The following is a 19,044-nucleotide window of genomic DNA, read 5'->3' as shown; positions in this document are numbered from 1 at the left end:
TTGAAAGATTCCAATTACGCGTGACGTGCCTGGTAAAGAACATACGGACAGAAAGCAGCATAGTGGCTCCCAGGGCTGGAGGGGGAGGGGTCAGAGGCGCTATTGTTTAGTGAGTACACACTTCAGCTTGGGATGATGCAAAAGTTCTGGCTATGGATAGTGTATATTTTACTACAATAAAACATTTTTATGAAAGGAATACTGGTACAAAACTCTCAAACTCTCACAAAAGACAAACTGCAGATTGAAGAAGTTGGGTGAGTCCCAAACAAGAAAAAATCCAAGAATCCACACTGAAACACATCATAGTCAAACTTATGAACGGTAAAGACAGGGAAAATGTCTTAAAAGCATCAAGAGAAATATGATATCTTGCTTGTAGGGGGAACAATTCAAATTACAGTGGTTTTCTATCAGAAACCATAGAGACCAGACAAAAGTGACACAACTTAAAAAATGAAAGAAAGATACTTGAACAACAGTTAAAATAAAAATGAAAAAAAAAAGAAAGAAAGGAACTGTTAACCCCAAAACCTGCATTCAGCAAAAATAACCCATCAGGAATGAAGGGAAAGCCAAGGCATTGATGAAGGAACACTGAGGGAACTTGCAACCAGTCAACCTACTGTAAAAGGAGGGCTAAGAGAATTCTCTAAACAGAACCGAAATGATTAAAGAAAGAACCTTGAGCCCTGGCCAGTGTAGCTCAGTGGATTGAGCACAGGCTGCGAACCAAAGCATCGCAGTTTCGATTCCCAGTCAGGACACATGCCTGGGTTTCAGGCCATGTCCCCAGTGGGGGCCACGTGAGAGGCAACCACACACTGGTGTTTCTTTCTCTCTCTTTCTCCCTCCCTTCCCCTCTCTAAAAATAAAAAAATAAAATACTTTAAAAAAAAAGGAATCTTGGAACATTAGGAACGTGGTATACAAAAATATGGGTGAGTAAAACAGGCTTTCTTCTCCTCTTGAGTTTTCTAGATGATGTTTGTTAGATGAAGCAAAACTGTAACACTCTCTGGAGTGGTTTTACATGTACACAGTGGAGCCCTGACTGGTATGGCTCAGCTGGTTGGACATTGTTCTGCCAAGAGGCAGGTAACAGGTTCGATTCCTGATCAGGGCACACGCTGGGGTCGCAGGTTCAGTACCCGGTCGAAGGCAATAGGAGACAGCTGATCTGTGTTTCTCTTTCACATCGATGTTTTGTCTCTCTCACTCCCCCTCCCTCTCTCTCTCTGAAATCAGTGAAATTTAATCCCTGGAGAGGGTTATAAAATGTAATCAAAAGAAAGCTGGAGTGGCTTTATTAATATCAGATAACATAGACTTCGGAACAAAGAAAATTTCCTACGGACAGAGAGGGACACTGTGTAGTGAAAAAAAGGTCTGTACCGAGGATACACAGCACTCTTAAATGTGTATCCCCCAAACAGTTGCAAACTGTAGGGGGAAAATAAAGAACTGGAAGGGGAATTAGACAGTGGACTGGTAGATACTGCTATAGCTGGGCCGTCAGCACCCCTCTGTCAGCAGCGGACAGAACAACTAGAACAGAAATCAGCAAGAATGTGGAAGAACTCTCCACCACCACCCACCACCAGGCCCTGACTGGCGTTTATGAAACACTCCATCCAACGAGAGCAGCAGATGCCTTTTTTTTTTAAGTACCTGGAGAGCATAGACCAAGGTACATCATATTCTGGGTCATAAAACAAGTCTCAATAAATGTAAAGGATTCAAGTCGTAGAAAGCAAATTTTATGAGCACAGTCACATTAAACCAGACATCAGTAACGCAGTGTGTTGGAAACTAATCCAAGTGGACACCTCCCAGCTCTGTGTCTGCGACTTGATTGGCCCCCAGAGTTTATCAGGGCCAGTCCCTCATGATTCAGCTGAGGAAACTGAGTCTCGGGGAGGAGACGTGACTTCTCCAGGCCCCTCAGGGGCTCAGTACATATCCATGGGACCCACTGAGGAGTTAAACAGAGCAACCCGGCTGGCCGCTCTTTCGCTGGAATAGCCATGCCCACTGGGAGGAGGCACAGACCTGAGCTCCCCAGGTCTGTGACCTTTTCTGAGGTCCTCTGGGCTGCTCTGGTCCCCCTCCCGCCTCTGGAAACCCCAGCACCTCCCTCTCCCTTTGTCACACACAGTCCTGCGGTGACTCTGTCTCCTGGCTGTCCCAGAGCTCTTCCCGGCGAGGCCAAATCTCCCCATGGTAGCTGCTCGGACAAGGTCCAGTGACAAGGCCGTTCTGCCTTCCCGGGGGACACACTGGCCCTGGGGCCGCTCACTGCATTGGGGGTCTGGCTGGTCACATTTCCTTTTCTGGGTGCCCATGCGTCCCCCGCTGCTCCTCCACTCCACCCTCATCCTGAGACGGGCGGGAGAAGGCAACTTGCTTGCGTTTTTCCCTCTGATTTTATGTCGGTATTTAAATCGTGCTCGAGGAAGTCATTTACGGGATCCCCTCAGGCTCATGGTAGAGAGCACATGAGATCCTCAATAAGCTTAATATATTTGTATTAAAAATTAATAAGAAAGCTACATTGTTTGTGGCTTTAAATCATAATTTGATTTAGTTCATTTTATTTAATATACAGCCACAGTTCTAAAATTACTTAAAAAAAAAAAGGACGTGTGATGAGATTGCCATCGGCCTGGGACGCCATCTATTCCTGAGTGAACCGTGCCTGTCGCGTGGCAGACAGCCTGCGCTGCCATTTCCCGTGTGACATTTAGCGTCAGCGCCCGGGCGCAGCCGCCCCCTCGGAGGCTCCCAGTGGGTCCTCTGTGGACCATTACGTGCAGGCGCTTTTTAAATGCCACCATTACAAAAATAAAATTTAATGGAAAGAGATAAGCTTTTCCAGCACAAGCCGCTCCGGTTTTATATTTCCTTAATCTGTTTTATATACTGCTGCAGGAAATTAAACCAAAATTATCCGCTCTGACGTGCGCACGGGAGCAGTGGGGGGGAGGGGCTGCGAGAAGGGAGACAGATTTACTGTAAGCCTCTTTCTTTTGGGGGGGAGTTAAGCCCTCCTCATTTTCCCTCCACGGAGAGCCAGCCTGGGCCCACGACCACATGGAGCTCCCCTTCTTACAGCGCTGTGAACGGCTGTCCCACTGACGTCCAGGCCCGGGTGCCATCCAGGCCAGGGACAGATGTCTTCCATCAGTAGGTCCGAGTTTCAACTTTCTGTGTACTCAGCATAACGTGTCCTTGGCAGACCCAGAAGACAGTCACTGACAGGTTGTTCACATTACTAAACCCTCCTCCTTTCTTCTCGTCTTCCTCTCCTTTTCTCTCCTACCCCACCCATCACTGGGGAAAATGACAGTGTTTATTTGCTAATCCTATCTGCCTTAGTTCTACCTTCCAGAAGAATGATAAAGGGTTTTTTTTTTTTTCAGCCCTCCTCCCCAACTCTACTCATTTCCTGCCTGCTTCCAGTCTCAGGGTCTCACGTCCTGCACGCACACATCCGGAGGCTGTCTCCTGCCCCATCTTTGCTTCCAGTGCCGCACTTGCCACCAGCTAAGAGCAGACAGGACACCTGCAGCAGCACCTTCACTGGGAGGGCCCGTGGTCCCTCAGTGTGTCTCAGAAGTCCCACCTAACAGACCCTCCAGCCCCTCGCCTTGTCACTGAGGACTGCTAGAAGGTGGAGGCTGCACCCTGCAGTCATGGGCAAACTCTGGGTTCGGCCCTGAGGGCGGGTGCTCACCTTGGGCCGGCCTCTCAGGGCGAACTTGAGGACGCTGGGCCAGAGGGTCATCATGGCCCTCCCATAAGGCAGTGGGCTCAGAGGTGGGAAGCGAGGCCTGGGAGGGCCAGGCGGCGTCCCCTGCTGCCGGTGGCTCTGCAGTTCCATATGGCTGCAGGGCTGGATGCCTCCTGCCAACGCGCAGGCCCTCATCCCGGGAGGGAGGGAAACGTGTGACTGGGAGGAAGATAGGAGCCCGTAAAGTTTGGAGATGTGCAGATCAGCCTCACCTTGTCCCAGTGACGTGAAGACAGTTGTCACTTAGCCTTTGGGTCAAGCCACTGAGAAGCACAGAGCATCCTCCAGGTAAGGACCTGCAGAAGCAGAAGCAGAACCAGGAGCGTGGGGAGCAGCTGGTCTGGAGTTCTCCTGAGAAACAGGGCCAGGCCTTCCTTCCCTGCGGGGGTGGGGGAGGGGCGCCCCGCAGGCAGGGCCTGGCCTTTCTCTGGAGGCCTGTGAGTGGGGCAGGGGGGACGGTTAAGGCTCTTTCTGCAACAAGCATTTCGGGCAGTGCCTGTGGCCTGTTCATCTGTCTTCGCCACATCACAAGCCCCTCTGGCCTCTGTTGAGCAGAAGGGAGGAGAACATCGAAGACAGCTTTTAAGTAGAGAATTTCCCATGAAGAATTTCTCTGATCTCTCTCTCTTTTATCCTCACCTGAGGACATACTTATGGATGGTAGAGGCGAATGGAGGGAGAGAGAGGGAGAGAAACACCAGTGTGAGAGGGAAACATCGATGGGTTGCCTCTTGCACGCGCCCTGACCGAGGACCCAACCTGCAACCTAAGCATGTGCCCTGACTGGGAATTGAACCCATGACCTTTCAGTTTATGGATAATACTCCAACCAAATGAGCCACATGGGCTAGAGCTCTCTGATCTCTCTTTACAGTCCTGCCCTCATACAGGTCTCTGCCTCAGACCTTAGCTGTCCAGGCCAAGGGAGGACCCTGGGCAGTGCCTCAGGGGAGAGAGTGGGGGAAGAAGGACACATATGATATTCTGCTCCCCAAACAGTCGTGGGTCTTCAGCCCAGAGGGACCTCACAGAGCTGGGCTGCCTGCAAAGTGGGGCTGCTCCAGACTCCTCCTCTCCATTTCCAGACACCCCACCCCACCCAGAATTTGCTCACAGATATGTATACCCACAAGGCAGGCACACCCAAGGGCCTCACAGACATACCCACCGCCCAGAATCTCAGTCCCAGCCACCTCTGGGTCTCCCAGCTGGGGTGTCGGAGGGGGTGGGGGGCTGATGGGCCAGATCGTCCTGATAGGATTACAGGCCCATTCCATGAGCAGGGAGAGCTCTTTTCCCGGCTGGGGGGCCAGGACCTGAGGTGGCAGTCCTCTCTTTCTCTCTGCTCTTCTCGCTTGTTCTCGTTCTCTCTCTCTCTCTCTCTTTCTCTCAGAGCTAAGTCTAGACCCCCTCTGATGGCCTGTTGTCCTTGATTCCAACCTAAATCAAACACTTCCAGAGGCCAAGGGGCTGCAGGTTTCTCCTCCGTAGCACAGAGGGGCTCTGGCTCATGACTGCCGGGGGGGCCCTCCAGCTTGGAAGTGTCTGTGGCTCTGAAAATGTGCACCCCCAGAATTCTACCTCTAGGAACGCATCTTCAGCAGATAGGAGCACAGGCAAAAAAAGTCACACGCTGGGAGGCCTACATCAGTCACATCGTAGCAAAAGTTGGAAGGCATCTAATTCCCAGGAGTGGCTGAGTGAAGGATGGCCTGTGAACATGCTGGAATTAGGCGTGCACGGCCATGACGATGGTAATTGTGCTGGCTGCAAATTAACACTGAATGATAAACAGTTGCTGTTACGTGTCGAGAGCCTACTCGATCAGTTGTGCTCGGCCCTAAGGGCACGTTGGAATCCCCGGAACCCGGGTCCCACCCCAGGATCGTGAGTCAGGTCTGGGCCTTGGTGTCTCTTCGGCCACTGCCCGGTTGGTGCCGCCGTACAGCCAAGGCTGAGGCTGTGGTACTGTGCGCCAGGTGCTTCTCGGGGGCCCAGTAGCCACCAGGGTGAGCCCTTTATGTGTCTCCCAAAGGCACGTTTGCATGGAGCGTCACGGATCTGGGGTCCCATCCCTGCCCCTTAGCCCCCTTTGGGTCAGCGCAGGATGGTGCTGTCTGTCTGTGGTTTACTTGCTGCAGAAACAGCTTTGAGGGTGTTCTGGTCCTTTACTGCTTTGTAACAAACCACCCCAAAACTACTCGGAGTACAGCCAGCACCACTGACGCTCACAGGTGATTTGGGTCAGGACCTGAGGGTCGCAGTCGGGCAGACTGGGGCCCAGCTGTCTCCTGACCGCTGGTGGGGATCATCTGGGGCTGCTTCAGGCAAGGCGGCCTTGGCAGACGGGCCCGGCTGCGACAGGCACCAGACGCCTGCGCACAGCCTGTCCCTGTGGCGCGGGCTTCCTCATGGCACAGTGGCTCGTGGTGCCAGGCAGAGGCTGCGTGGCCTTTGTGACTTTGCCTTGGAACTCCTTTGCATCGCTTCCACTGTACTCTACTACCGAAGCGGTTACACGCCCACGCAGATTTCAGGAAGATCTTGCAGGTAGGATTGACAGGAGATTTGGTGATGGACTGAATGTGGAGAGTCAAGGAAGGGGTTGTTAAGGTACCAATGCTACGCATCATTGGACAGAAAAAGAATACGAGAAACTGTGTGTACGTCATCACCACAGTGCATGTAGATGAGAGTCCCTTGCAGCAAGCAGAAATGACAATTTATTTTAAGGTGGTAGGAGCGTGGTATTTCATCCTTAGTGTTACTTCTCGAACCTCTGTAGCGGCCCTCCAAACCTGGGCGCTGACAAATCCCTGGAGGTCGGTCTTGGATAGCCGGCCCCAGCGCGGCTTGTGAGTGAGTCCGCTTTCCAAACCCCACAGCAGAGCAGGCGCCTGGATCCTTGCGTATTCCGGCTGGGAGAGCCACGGAGTCACAGAGCCACTCCCATGCTGGGCCTGCGCTCTCTCGGAGAGAAGAGGAGGAGTGGGCAGGGGCCCACCTGCTCTGGGACCTCATCTGTCCTCTTTCTTTCCCCCTAGGCGTTTGATATTATGAGGGTGACACACGGCAGAGAGCACAAGCTGATTGAAGACCTGATTCTGCTCTTAGAAGAATGTGACGCCAACATCAGAGCCTCCTAAGGGAGCCCGGCCAGGGAAGGGCGGCTCGTACCCTGATCGAACGCCTCGCTGCGGCCACACGCCCTGTGCGTTGTCTGCCGTGGGGCCCTCCCCCACTGGACGGGCGACTCGGGGTTCGGGTGCACAAGGCAGACATTTGGTCTGCAAAGCACGAGAACCATCAGTTGTAGAGAAGCACAATGATAATAAATATTAAAAACTTGGTTGAAAATGCCATCTGGTAATCATTTTCTCTGCTTACTCATTGGTAATTGTAATGTTTAAAATCTGAAACATTAAAGATAGAAAATCACATTACGAACATGACAGAGTGAGTATGAACATTCTTCTTGGACACACGCAGGAATAATGGCATAAAAACCAATGTTTCCACATTTGTGTCCCTTCAGGCTCTGTCCGTGTGGGCAAGAAGCCGGATCTTCAGACGTCGCCTTCACTGTTTGTGCTAAACGGTGTCCGTGTTCACTGTTCCCGCCCAGAGACGTCTCCCACACAGGGAGTTTCGGCCTGCATCCTGGAAAGAAGTCATTTTAACTGTGAATGTTTTTTTCAAATGTCTCATGGCTATTTTGTAACTCCCTTATCCTTAGCATTTTATAAGCCTTTGTGTATGTCATGCTTTTTTTTTTCTTGAATTTTTTCCTCTAGTTCCCTAGGTCTGTGGTTCACATAGGTCACGTGATCTGCATAGCGCGGAGTGGGTCCTGGCGTTCCGGCTCAGATCAGGCTGGCCCTCTTTCCTCTTCCCTCTCCGCTGTTCCTTAACTCTGTGGCCTGCTTCTCCACTTCTCTGCTGTAGACAAATACAGAAAATCTTTTCTTCTCCTCCAGCAGAAAAAAAACGGTAAATTCTTTTCTGGCTCAGTGATCGCACGAGCAGTTTGGTCCCTCCTGCTCAGATGAGACCCTGGCAGTGACTGAAGGCCTCAGCTTCCTTCAGAGGCAAGATTCTCAGAGAGCCTCCGGCCACCCACACCTGACTTTGCACATAAGGAAACCAGCACAAGGCTGACGGCAGAATCCGGAGCGGCTACTCTGGGTCCCTCCCCACCCCCACAGGGGGCGTGGCCAGTCCTCCGGCCACGTGGCTGCACTGGTGGCCTGCACTGGCAGAAAGGCGCATGGGCGTCTGGTCGACCAGAAGCAGCCAGCCTCGGTCTGCAGCCGAGAACGCTGACCAGTGGGAACTGCGGTCTCCTGGCTGAGCACCTGCTGATGACTTCCATCGCTGAGACGTGCGCGGTCTCCTGCACTCGGATGAGTTCTGCGGCCTTTCCCTGACCTTGCCGCTTCTGCGGGAGCCGCCGTCTATCGGGTATCGAGGTCGTCATTAAGGCTCACAGTGTCTCTAACAACCACAGCACTGTGGCAAGGTGGGTTGTATCAGTAAGGAAGCTGAGGCCTGGGCTCTGGGACCCCTCCTGACCTTCCAGGTGACCTTGACCATGTGCCTTAATCTCAGCCTTTTTTGAGAGGCCAGTTCTACCCAATTCTACAAATACACGTTGAATGGTTACTGCGTTTTTTGGAAAAGGGGAATTGAAGACTGGATAAGTCCTGCCCCTGGTCCTCACAATGCACACTGTCTGGCGTAGCGTCTGCGCCAGGTAGCGTTGAATGCATAACAATGACACCACAGTATCTCGAGTGGGTTTTGTTCCTGATTCAGCACGTCCATGCTTGGGGCTGGAGAGTCCTGGAGTGGCCCAGGCTCTACCCAGCCATGCCTTTGCCGGGTCCCGCCGCAAGGCCGTGGGTGTGCCGGGGGAAGAAACTGTGGCCTCCCGTGCAGCTCACCATAGCGGCCCTTACGCCGATGTGGTGTCCTGGAACATTTAGTGAACTTGATGAGATCCTTAGACCTTCTTTCTAGAAAAATGTCTGCATGTGACCGATGCTTTCAGGAGCAGGAGTTCCTGGGCTCCCTGTAGCCCACCTGCGGACTCCCTGGGGTCCTTCCAGCGAAATACAGACTTGCTGCCTTTCGGAAACACTGGTGGGAGTTGTTTGGCTTCCTCATTTATTTTCTTTCCTCCTTTATGTAACCTGATGGTACTTTTTGTTGTTGTTTATTACCTTTTATTGTTTATTCTATTACAGTTGTTCCAATAGTTCCCCCTCTGTCCTCCGCCCGGCCCACCTCCCGCTCCCACGGTCAACCCCCACCCAGTTGCCTGTGTCCGCAGACCATTCACACATGTCCTTTGACCCCTTCCCCTTCTTTCCACCGTTACCTCCCTCCTGCCTCCCCTCTGGCCACTGTCGGTCTGTTCCATGTTTCCTCGTCTCTGGCTCTATTTTGATTGGTAGTTTATTTTGTTCATTAGATTCTTCTTCTAAGTGAGATCATATGGTATTTTTCTTTCACAGACTAGCTTATTTCACTCAGCATAATAGTCTCCAGTTCCAACCATTGTGTTGCAAAAGGTAAGAATTCTTTTCTTCTGCTGCATGGCATTCCATTGTGTAAATGTACCGCCGGTTTTTAACCCACTCATGTACCGATGGGCACTTAGGCTGCCTCCAGATCTTGGCTATTGTAAATAATGCTGCTGTGGACATAAGGTGCATAAGTCCTTTTGAATTTGTCTTTCAGGATTCTTAGGGTATTTTCCCTGCAGTGGAATCGTTGGGTCAAAAGGCAGTTCCATTTTTAACTTTTTGAGGAAATCCCATACTGTTTCCCACAGTGGCTGCACCCGTCTGCATTCCCCCCAACAATGCACTAGGGTCCCCTTTCCCCACACCCTTACCAGCACTTGTTGTTTGTTGATTTGTTTATGATGGCCATTCTGACCGGTGTGAAGTGGTATCTCACTGTGGTTTAACCTGCATCTCTCTGATGGCCAGTGATGCTGAGCATCCTGTCCTATGCCTCTGGGCCCTCTGTGTGTCTTCCTCGGAGAAGTGTCTGTTCAGGTCTGTTGCCCATTTTTTCATTGGGTTGTTTGTCTTCCTGGTGTTGAGTTGTGTGGGTTCTGGGTTCCTCATTTAAAATTCATTAGGAAAAGCCATAACAGAAGGCGGGGGCTGTCTCACATGCCAAAGACGCGGAGTCCGCTGGAGAGAACCCTGCGTTTGCCAATTTTCTGAATGAAATTTATCAGTCACCGAAGAGCCTGGATTAAGGGATTTGCCTTCACGCCTCCCAGAGAAAGCAAGATAGGCTCTTAATCCCTCTCAGCCGGCTTCCCGTTTTCTGAGGACCGGGCTGGACGAGGAAGGGGACCTGCCTGCATCTACTTTTCACGGAAAGCAAACACCGAAGCAATGGCAAACGTTTACTGAGCGACTTCACGGCCGAATCCTTTCGGAGGGAAGTGGGCGGAGGGCCTCATTTCAGATGCCTGTCACCAGTGGCTGAGGATTTATTGCCGCCCCAGCCTCTGTGGCTGCCGTTTCATTAATCCAGAGTCACTGTAGCGCGGGCTCTGTTCACATCAGCAACCTGACGCCATTAGTGGCTCCTCTGGGATGAGAACACATTTAGGCTGAAAATGAACACGCCGGGCATAATTTATGGCCATGCCATATGCATGCTAACAGGGCTGGGGAGGAAGGCTGCCGGGGGGCCTGCTCCCCACTGCACGGGCTCCCCCAGCCAGGCGGAGAGGGCGGCGTGGAGCCAGCGTGGAGCCAGCCAGGCAGCCCCACCCAGAGGCCCCGCCCCCGAGCTGCGCTGCCAGGCAACTGAAGGAGATGCTCCTCCCTGGGAGCCCACTTCTGAGTCAGGTCCTGAAAACCTTCCCGGCCCCATCAGGAAGTGACGTCACCCTCACTCGGAGCAGGACCCTGGGACTCCCCAGGGAGAAGGTTCCAGGCACGGAGTGTGGGACATCACACCATCCTACGGCTCTTGGTCACGGGTGGAAGCTCCAGGAAGACCACGGAGCCCTCCTTTTGCCTGAGGCCTGTTGGAGCTCAAGGTGGTTGAGATGGACCAGCAACGGCACTCCGAAGGGAGATGCCCCCTCACCTTTGTGAGATCTGGAGGCGTCAGCTGCTCATGTTGGTGTTCGAGACCAGTGCCCAGCCCTTCGTGGGCTCTCGCCCCGCCCTGCCGCTCTGCAGCCCAGAGACGCAGCCGCGGGCTCTCCCTTTCTCCGCGGTCAGAGGAACGCGCTCTGGCTGTCCATCCTCCGAAGTGCTTTCAAGATGCCAGCTGTGCTTCCACTCCTTCTCCACTCCCAGGCCTGTTGCAGGCCCCCAGCTCCTCACTCCTCAGACACTGCGAGGACCCCTCACTGATCCTGCCTGCTGCCCCGTCTTCCTCTCCTTCCCCCGAGCTGCCGGTCAGTCCCCAGAATGCTGCCTAATCCACCATTGCCTCCTACAGCCCCTGCTCAGAAACTTGCAGCGGCGCCCCATCGCTGCTCTGCTCCAAGTTCAACCTTCAGACCAGCCCTGGTGGTCCGAACTGCGGAATCTTACCCTCTGCTGATGCCTGCCTGAGGCTTCCACCCCTCCCCTTCTCCCCGCCCCTAATCCCCCCCCCCCCCCCCCCCCGCCCCGCTCCTTCCTGCCTCCTCCGTCAGCTCCTTGCTGTGTTCGCGGTGGCTGAATTCCCTTCTCCATCCGGCTTAATTGTACCCATCCATTCTCAAAGGTCTAGCTCAAGCCTCTTCTTTTTTCTTTAAAACCAGATTATGTTATAGTTGTAACCGTGAGTATTCCCCCTGACGTTCCAGCGGCATCGGCTTCGGCTGTGGCTGCGGGGATCTGTTTCCGGTTGGAGCCCGTGCGCTGTGTGTGTTCTTGTTGTTTTGGAAACACGGTTCCCGTTGGGGCACCCGGAACAGCCGTCGTCAAGGGGCCTGCACTCGGCGCGACTGCGGGTTGCCACTGGGCCGTCCCTGCTTTCCAGGCCTTTTTGAAATCACGGGTTCCCACGGACACCGCCAGTTAGAACGCAGCGTCCACACTGTTCGTGTCCTCCTGCCTCCACGGTGGCGCGTTCCCCAGACACACAGATCGTTCTGGAGTCACTGCCGCGCCCACTGCCGAGGGCAAGCCTGCTTACTACCCAGTAAAGCCTGAGACTTTTTCCCAGCGCTCTCTGCTGTTAGGCTACCGAGGCTGTATTGTCAGGACAGAAGTCACCTGTGTGACCCTTTTCTCTGTGACTCCATGTCGTCCATGTAATGTCCCGTTAGGTCTGTTTGTTTCTTTTTGTTCTCAGCTGTGGAGTTTGCCCCATTGTTGATGTGTGCCGCTATGCAACTATCAACAGACATTTTGCTGTTACAGATAATGACATGGTGCACGTGTTTTCCGGGGTGTGTGTTAGGCGTTGCTGGGGATGTACCTTCCGGGTCGTTCCCCGGCAGCAGACCTGCTGAGTCAGAGGCTGGAAGCCCATGTAATTCATCGGTGGTGTCAGGTGCCCCGGGAGCGGCGCCGGGTGGCGAGGCTGCCCCATCTCCCCACCGCGTGCCTGCGGAGTGAGCTGTTGGCTTCTGAGTTTTTTGCTAAGTTAATCAATGATGAGGCACAGTATCTCAGTGTAGTTTAAATTTGCATTGTTCTTTCTTATTAGTGAGGTTGGATGTCTTCAAATATTTAAAAGTGTTTTTGTCTATCTTTTCTGAATTATCTTTACATGTCATTTGTGTATTTTTCTGTCAGGTTTTTTAGATGTTTTTTTCTTGATCTTTGGTTTTTTATATATTGGGGAGATTTTCATGGTGCAAAATTTAATATCTTGGTTTGCCATTTTTTTTACTTTAATTTGTCGCCCTGCGTTCCGTTGGATCACATTGTCAGAACCTTCTGTAAGAACTCTGCTCCATGGTGAATGAGGGTCCAGTTATAAGGTTAAACGCGGCCGACCTTCCCTGCGGTTCTTGATTCCCAACAGGTTGTGAGTCGAGTTGCTAGTTAAAATTCATTCTCCTGCAGCCGCCCTGCGGTCCTCTTGCCTTCAGCCAGCACTGGGCCCCGTGAAGGTGCTTCGCCTGCCGAACGAGGCCAGTTTCCATCTTGAACTGTGCGAGTCCCTCGTGTCCCTGCCTTTTTGGGTCGCTTCAGCCTTCCGTTAAAACTGGACGAACAACTGCTAAGATGCACCCCAGAGGCTCCCCTGGGCTCAGGTACGGTTCTTCTTCTTCGCATAGTGTGGTGACAGTTTGGCCCTGGGGTCAGTCAGACCAACCGCAGCAGCAGCAGCCTGCTCCCTCCCTGGTTCATTGGGAGGCGAGAAGAGCCGGGAATGCTCGTGTGGTGGTTCTACTCTTAGTTTTCCGAGGAGCCTCCCTCCGTACTGGTTTGCACGGAGGCCGCACCGGGGGCCGTGCCCACCAGCAGTGCCCCTGGGTTCCTTCCCTCTGCATCCTTGCCCGCATGTGCTCCTTATTGACTTTTTGGTGACGGCCGTCTGATCGGCGAGAGGTGCTGTCTCCTGGTGGCCTTGGTGTGTGCTCTCCTAACCCTTAGCCCCGACTGCCTTCTGTTTGAGCAGACGTGACATCTAAACTGCCTTTCCTATCTGGGATCAGAATGAAAACTCTTTGTTGGGGCACATTGGGGGTTAAAAAGAAAAGCACCCTTAAAATCAGCCCGTGAGGTTGTGCTGGGTTGACCGGTGAGCAGAGACCCAGGACATTTAGTGGCGGGGGGAGGCTTTGCTCTGGGACCCCGCAGGCCTAGCTGGAGGCAGCCGGGTGGGGGGCCAGCACCCTGCTTAAACCCCCATTGTCTCAGGGGCACAACGAAATTCATTTCAGATGCAGCGACCAGGTCCTCTGTACTACTGGGGACAATTTGACATTAATTTCTAAGAGGTGCCATCTTTTAGCTCAGTGTATATCATGGGTCACATGATCTCTGATGGCTAAGGTGACACTCAGGACAATTTTATGGCAAATCGAGTCCCAAATTACAGCCCTTGAAGGGGTCTGCATTAATAACGGTCTTTAACAGCGCAGCAGGGGCCCTGGGCACCCCCCACCCCGCCCCCGGGTCACACTGCACTCAAATACAGTTACTAGAGTCGCATTTCAGCAGGACCAAGAGGATTGTGTTACTGAGACACACACTCTGTTCTTCTTCCGTGAAAACGAGCGCTCACACCACCACAGACACCCCAGGACTGTGGAGTAACGAAGACGGGGTCATTTCTGCCCGGATGGGGTTTCCCTGTCGCCAAGAAGCATGACCCGCCATGAGTGAATTGGAATTACTTTTTCTTTCTTTCTTTTTTCCCCCAAAGGATCAGCCGCTCGGATTGTCTCATTTCTCCTGTAGGCATTTTACTTCTCATCTGTGGGAGACCAGGGCCGCTGGTGTGATAGAGTCCAAGGAAGTCTGGCTGGGTGATTAGTGAGTGCAGCCCGTGCAGTAACGAGCCCCTCCCACCCCCCCACCCAGAACGCTCTGCTTCCCGAGAGATGTCAGCGTTTGCATTTCCGCGCCTGCGCAGAGCAGTGTGTGGAGTTGGCGAGATGCTGGCTGGCAAGGCAGGTCGGCGGCGGCCACCTTCTGAGGATCTGCTCTAGAAACAGACACTGACAGCGATGTTCACGCGGCCGGACGTGCAGTCCCAGTCCTGAATGCGAAGCAGGAATGAGAATCGGGTGGGAAAACTGACCGTGGCCTGTCCACAAACATCCCCCGGCGACTCGGGTAGTTTTTCATGCACCGAATACTGGACGGTGGCTGGATTCTCACGAGATGCGGGGCCACGTTCACGCCAAGGCCACATGCAAACAGTGCCCTGGGCTCCCTCCATGCGTTTGTGCCTCCTCTGTGTAGCGGGCACATTTCTGACTCCTCTGAGAGACTGAGTGGTACCCACTTCCTTGCTGTGCTGGCCTTCTCTAGAGACTCCGGATTCTCTGTCGTGCGGCTGTCGAACCCATTCACCCATTGAAACTACGTGTATCTGTTCTCTGCAAGGCCCTGTGCTGCGGCTGCGTGCTGGAGGAAACGGGCACTGCTGGGCGCAGTCAAGAACTTACTGTCTAACAGCGAAGACTCATTTGAGCATGCGGAGCAGTGGTGTGTGATCGGCAGGACCCGACCCCTGGTGCTCAAGACAAGGGGTGGGCCCCCTAGACACTCCCTGTTGCTGATCCCCAGAAGGCAGACGGTGTGGCCTGGCAGCAGAGAGGAGATGGGAGAATGAAGAAATGAGCTGTATGGGCTGAATTGTGTCCCCCCTCCCAAATTCACATGTTGAAGTCCTAACTCACTCCAGGACCTTGGAATATGGCTGTATTTGGAAATAATACTTTACAGAGGTAGCTCAGCTACAATGATGCCGTCAGGGTGGACCCTAATGCAATCTGACGGGTACACTTATAAAAGGAGGAAGTTTAGACGCCAAAAGAAACACCAGGGACGTGTGCAGAGAGGAATGGCCATTCAAAAAGGCATCGAGAAGGCAGCCGTCTGCAAGCCAAAGAGACAGGCCTCAGAGGAAGCCAGCCCTATGACACCCTGAGCCTGGACTTCCAGCTTCCCGGACGGCGAGGAAATACATTTCTGCTTTTCAAGCCGCCAGTCTGCTGTGGTGCTGTGTTACTGCCTCCTTGGCAGATGAATACATGAACCTTACTCCTACTAGGATTTTTTTAAAAACAATCTCAAAATTCCAGAAACATTCCAAGTACAGGACAAAAACTCCCCCCCCGCCCCCGAACTGTTTGAGAGTAAGTTGCAGGCACGCTAGAAGGTCCCTGAGAATTTTCTGTAAGGGAGGCAAGGATCCTGAGTTGGAGAGAGTAGCATCTGAGAAACGCAGGAGGTTATGGAAAGCTCTGCCTGAGAAGATGGAAGTGCAGGCGTTGCCGGGGGTGCGTGATGTACAGAACAGGACAGGTGACTCCTTGTGTCCCATCCGGACCCTAAGCTTTGTGACCTTGGAGAAATCCCCTCCGCATCCACAGACAACTGGACTCAGTAAATCACCTCGGAGCTGGCTTCCTACACGGGCATTCTGGGATTCTGCCATTTTCTACCAGGAGACCTGAGGGCAAAGGCAGTGCAGTCCCGCCACCAGTGCCGAGTGCCCTTGCTGACCACGTGCCCCGTGCTTGCCAGCCCGAGCCATTGGACAGAGCACCCAGCCTCACGTCCCTGCTGCTGGCCTCCTCCCCTCCGGCCTGGCCAAGCTCCGGGCAGTCCCGTCCCTCTCCCCACCCCCCAGTGCCCCTGGAGACTCCCTGCTCCTCCTTCCTGGTCTTCATGTGCTGCACCGCTGCCTGCTCGCTCCCCGGGAAACGTGTCACATCACAATAATGGCGTCTCCATTTATCTTTCTCTCCAGAAAACTCCAGATCTCTAGCACAGAGGGTCTGGATTTCCTTCCTCTCTGTGGCCTCGGCTCCTGACACCTTGCCTGGCTCATAGTAGCAGGTCATCAGTGGGTGAACGTGCGTTAAGAATGGGGGCCCGACGCTCTGCTGGGCTGGGTGGAGGATAAGATGCTGTCCTTGGGGAGTCCTCAGGCCAGCAGGGGGAGAAGGACAACACAACAGGCAGTGACCACGTAAGGGAGAGTGGTCGTGACTGTGACAGTGCGACAAGGAGGCATGCAGGAGGGCATCTGTCCGGACTGGGAAGCCTCCCGTTAGGCTGGGCTGGCATGGGCTTGGACTGGGCCAGCCGCGTCTTGCAGGGGCACGCATCGAGGACGTGTTTGCTAGACTCTAAGCTCCTTAAGGGTTTGGACGACTGTCATCGCCCGGCTCCTAGCGCGTCTGCCCCGGTGTGGTAACCGGTAAATGTTTGTGCAGTGAAGCACGAATGAGGCAGCCACCACATCGTCCTTCCTGTTTTTTTCCAAGTCCCTTCTCCCCTGCCCTCTCACGTTCCGACTGGTCCTCGTCCAAGGCTGTGAGCTAAGACTGACCTCAGCGGGGGCGGAGCTGAAGATCAAAGTCAGTAATGAGTATGAAGGCACCTCGCGGAGTGTCACAGGCTCTATAAACACGAGTTACTACTCACCGCCTCCTCCCGGCAGAGGGGTGTGTCGGGTGGAGGTGTGCTGAGCTGACCTGGTTGGGGTTCAGACGCCCTCAGGACCTACTTGTGCTCCCGTCAGTGTTAAGAAGACTCAAGCATCCCCAATTTACCCTTCTTTAGACGTTTCGGGGGTTTTACTGAGGACCTTGGAGATCCCTCCCTTTGCAGCCAGAGAAGAACGGTTCGGGTGCGGGAAGGAGGGTTCCTGCGGTCGCTGCTCCTGCGGACGGTTCCAGCGAAGGCTCCTCTTCCTCCCCACTGGCCTCTCCCGACGGGAGCTCTTGGCAGAGGGAAAGGGCGTCTCCAGCCACGGTGGGAGGCAGCAGGGGCAGCCAGCGCCCTCCAGGAGGCAGAGCCGGGGGGGCGGGGGTGTATATGGGAGGGATGCTGATCCCGTGCACTTGCCCTGGATGGTGCGGTGGGGGAGGGGCTGAACCACGCTGAGGTCATGGAGGGGGTGGGCTGTCACCCCCCAGGGCCTGAGATGGCTGGTGGGGGGTGGGGCTGCCACGTCCTGGAGCAAGTCCCTCGCCTTGTCTGTTGTATGTGAGTGCTTTCCATTGTACCTTCAGGGAGAGGGAGAAGCTGCCTCCCCCAGACAGTCCGCTGACCCGGACGGTGCTCAAGCATGTACCTGGGGCAGGAGCGCAGCTACCTGGAGACAGGAGGGACAGATGACCTCATGAGGCGGTGCGAGGGCCCCGGGGCTGTGACGTCGCTCCTCCCTTCTCCCAGCTGGCACGGCACCCAGGACTGCCTGGTGTGCTTGTTCAGGCATTTCGCTGCACCCTCCGCCGCCCTATTAAAACCCGTGTGGTGCTGAGTGCACTGGGGGGAGGAAGGAGGGGCGGTACATGGAAATATTCTCTATCCCTGGCTCCCCAAACACGTCCACAGGAAGAATGGGGACCGGGTGGGAATCGGGGGTGTTGGTGCAGTCAGTGCAGGGAACTCTCGGGGGCAGAAGCCCCCGGGGCTGACCATGACGAGGGAGCAATGCGTCTCCTCGCAGCCTGGGTCCCCTTTCTCATCCCGCACCCAACTCCTGTCTACTTCGTGTGGGGAGTCGGGGCCCTCCCCTGGTCTGCCGCCCGCCCAAGGCCAGTCTGTCTCCCAGGCCTGAATGTTTCCTTCTTCCTGCAGAGTGAAACACTCTCCGAGGAGTTGGCAGTGCTGGGCCCGTGTCTCCTGAGCTGCCAGCCACACCGAGGGGTGGGCAGCCGAGTGTGTGGACCTCCTCCCGGGGCCAGTGTGCACCCGCAGAGGGGAGTGAGCCCTGTGTGTGGGGGGGCTGGGCGGGAATATCAGTGTGAGCCGACTGGGCTCCGGGGACACCCTGCTTGTTACAGTCACGACCCCAATGCCATCTGCCCGGCTGCCTCCACTGCCTGGCGCCCTCCAGACACAGCGCGGCCATTGCTAAAGGGCCAGCACCCTCCCCACCCGCCACCTCGCACACCGGCCCCTCTCCTTCCTGCCTCGGGAGCCACGTGGAGTGAGCTCTGGGGAACGCCGACCTCGACGGCCTCCGTGGGCCCAGGCAGGCGCTGGTGGGGGTGTGCCCCGTCTCCCCAGGGAGCCCCACATTCTGAGGGTGGCTCCTGCCTTTTCCTCCGGCGGCACATGTGAGCACAGCTGCGGTCCGAGTCCGTCAGCCACCATGTCTCAGGGAAAGTGTTCGTGGAGCCCACACTGTGTTCATTTCAGCATGGGAATGGTGGCAGGACAGGGTGCATGTGGTGGCCGAGCTGCTCGCCCACCTGCCACCGAGGTGCAGGGCGTGACACGGGGTATGCTGAGCTGCCGGGCCTCACCCTGGTGTGGCAGCTGCCGAATGAGGACTGCTGTGTTATTTGGGTGGCAATTACTGTAGAGTGTTCCGTATAAACAGTGGGGGTGGGGGCCGTGAACTTAAATGTCTCCCTTTGGAGTCGTTAGCCGGATGCAGGCGTTCTGGGGGTCCCCCGGGGCACCCAACCCCTGCACCCCCTGGGGTGCACAACCCACTGTGCGGTCTCGGCTTTGCGCAGGAAAGAATTCAGACGTGAGCCAGCACAGAGTTCAGAGTGGAAGTGAGTTTACGCGGGAAGCAGAGAGAAGGCTACTCCCCAGGCAGAGCAGCCCCCCCACCCCCCCTTTAGC

General features: G+C 54.6%; 1 protein-coding gene across 1 annotated transcript in view; it reads left to right on the top strand.

Moving 5' to 3' along the window:
- Nucleotides 1-7,153, top strand: part of SMYD3 (SET and MYND domain containing 3) — a 446,130-nt gene extending 438,977 nt beyond the window's left edge. The window contains exon 12 of the mRNA XM_028531246.2: nt 6,838-7,153. Within this exon, the coding sequence (XP_028387047.1) occupies nt 6,838-6,939 (102 nt within the window). The 3' untranslated portion in view covers nt 6,940-7,153. The remainder of the gene's footprint in view (nt 1-6,837) is intronic.
- Nucleotides 7,154-19,044: the final 11,891 nt, after the last annotated feature.

Source organism: Phyllostomus discolor, chromosome 15, assembly GCF_004126475.2.
Source record: "Phyllostomus discolor isolate MPI-MPIP mPhyDis1 chromosome 15, mPhyDis1.pri.v3, whole genome shotgun sequence".
Taxonomy (NCBI): domain Eukaryota; kingdom Metazoa; phylum Chordata; class Mammalia; order Chiroptera; family Phyllostomidae; genus Phyllostomus; species Phyllostomus discolor.
The sequence above is the reverse complement of the archived record's forward strand: the minus strand, read 5'-3'. Positions and strand labels throughout refer to the sequence as shown.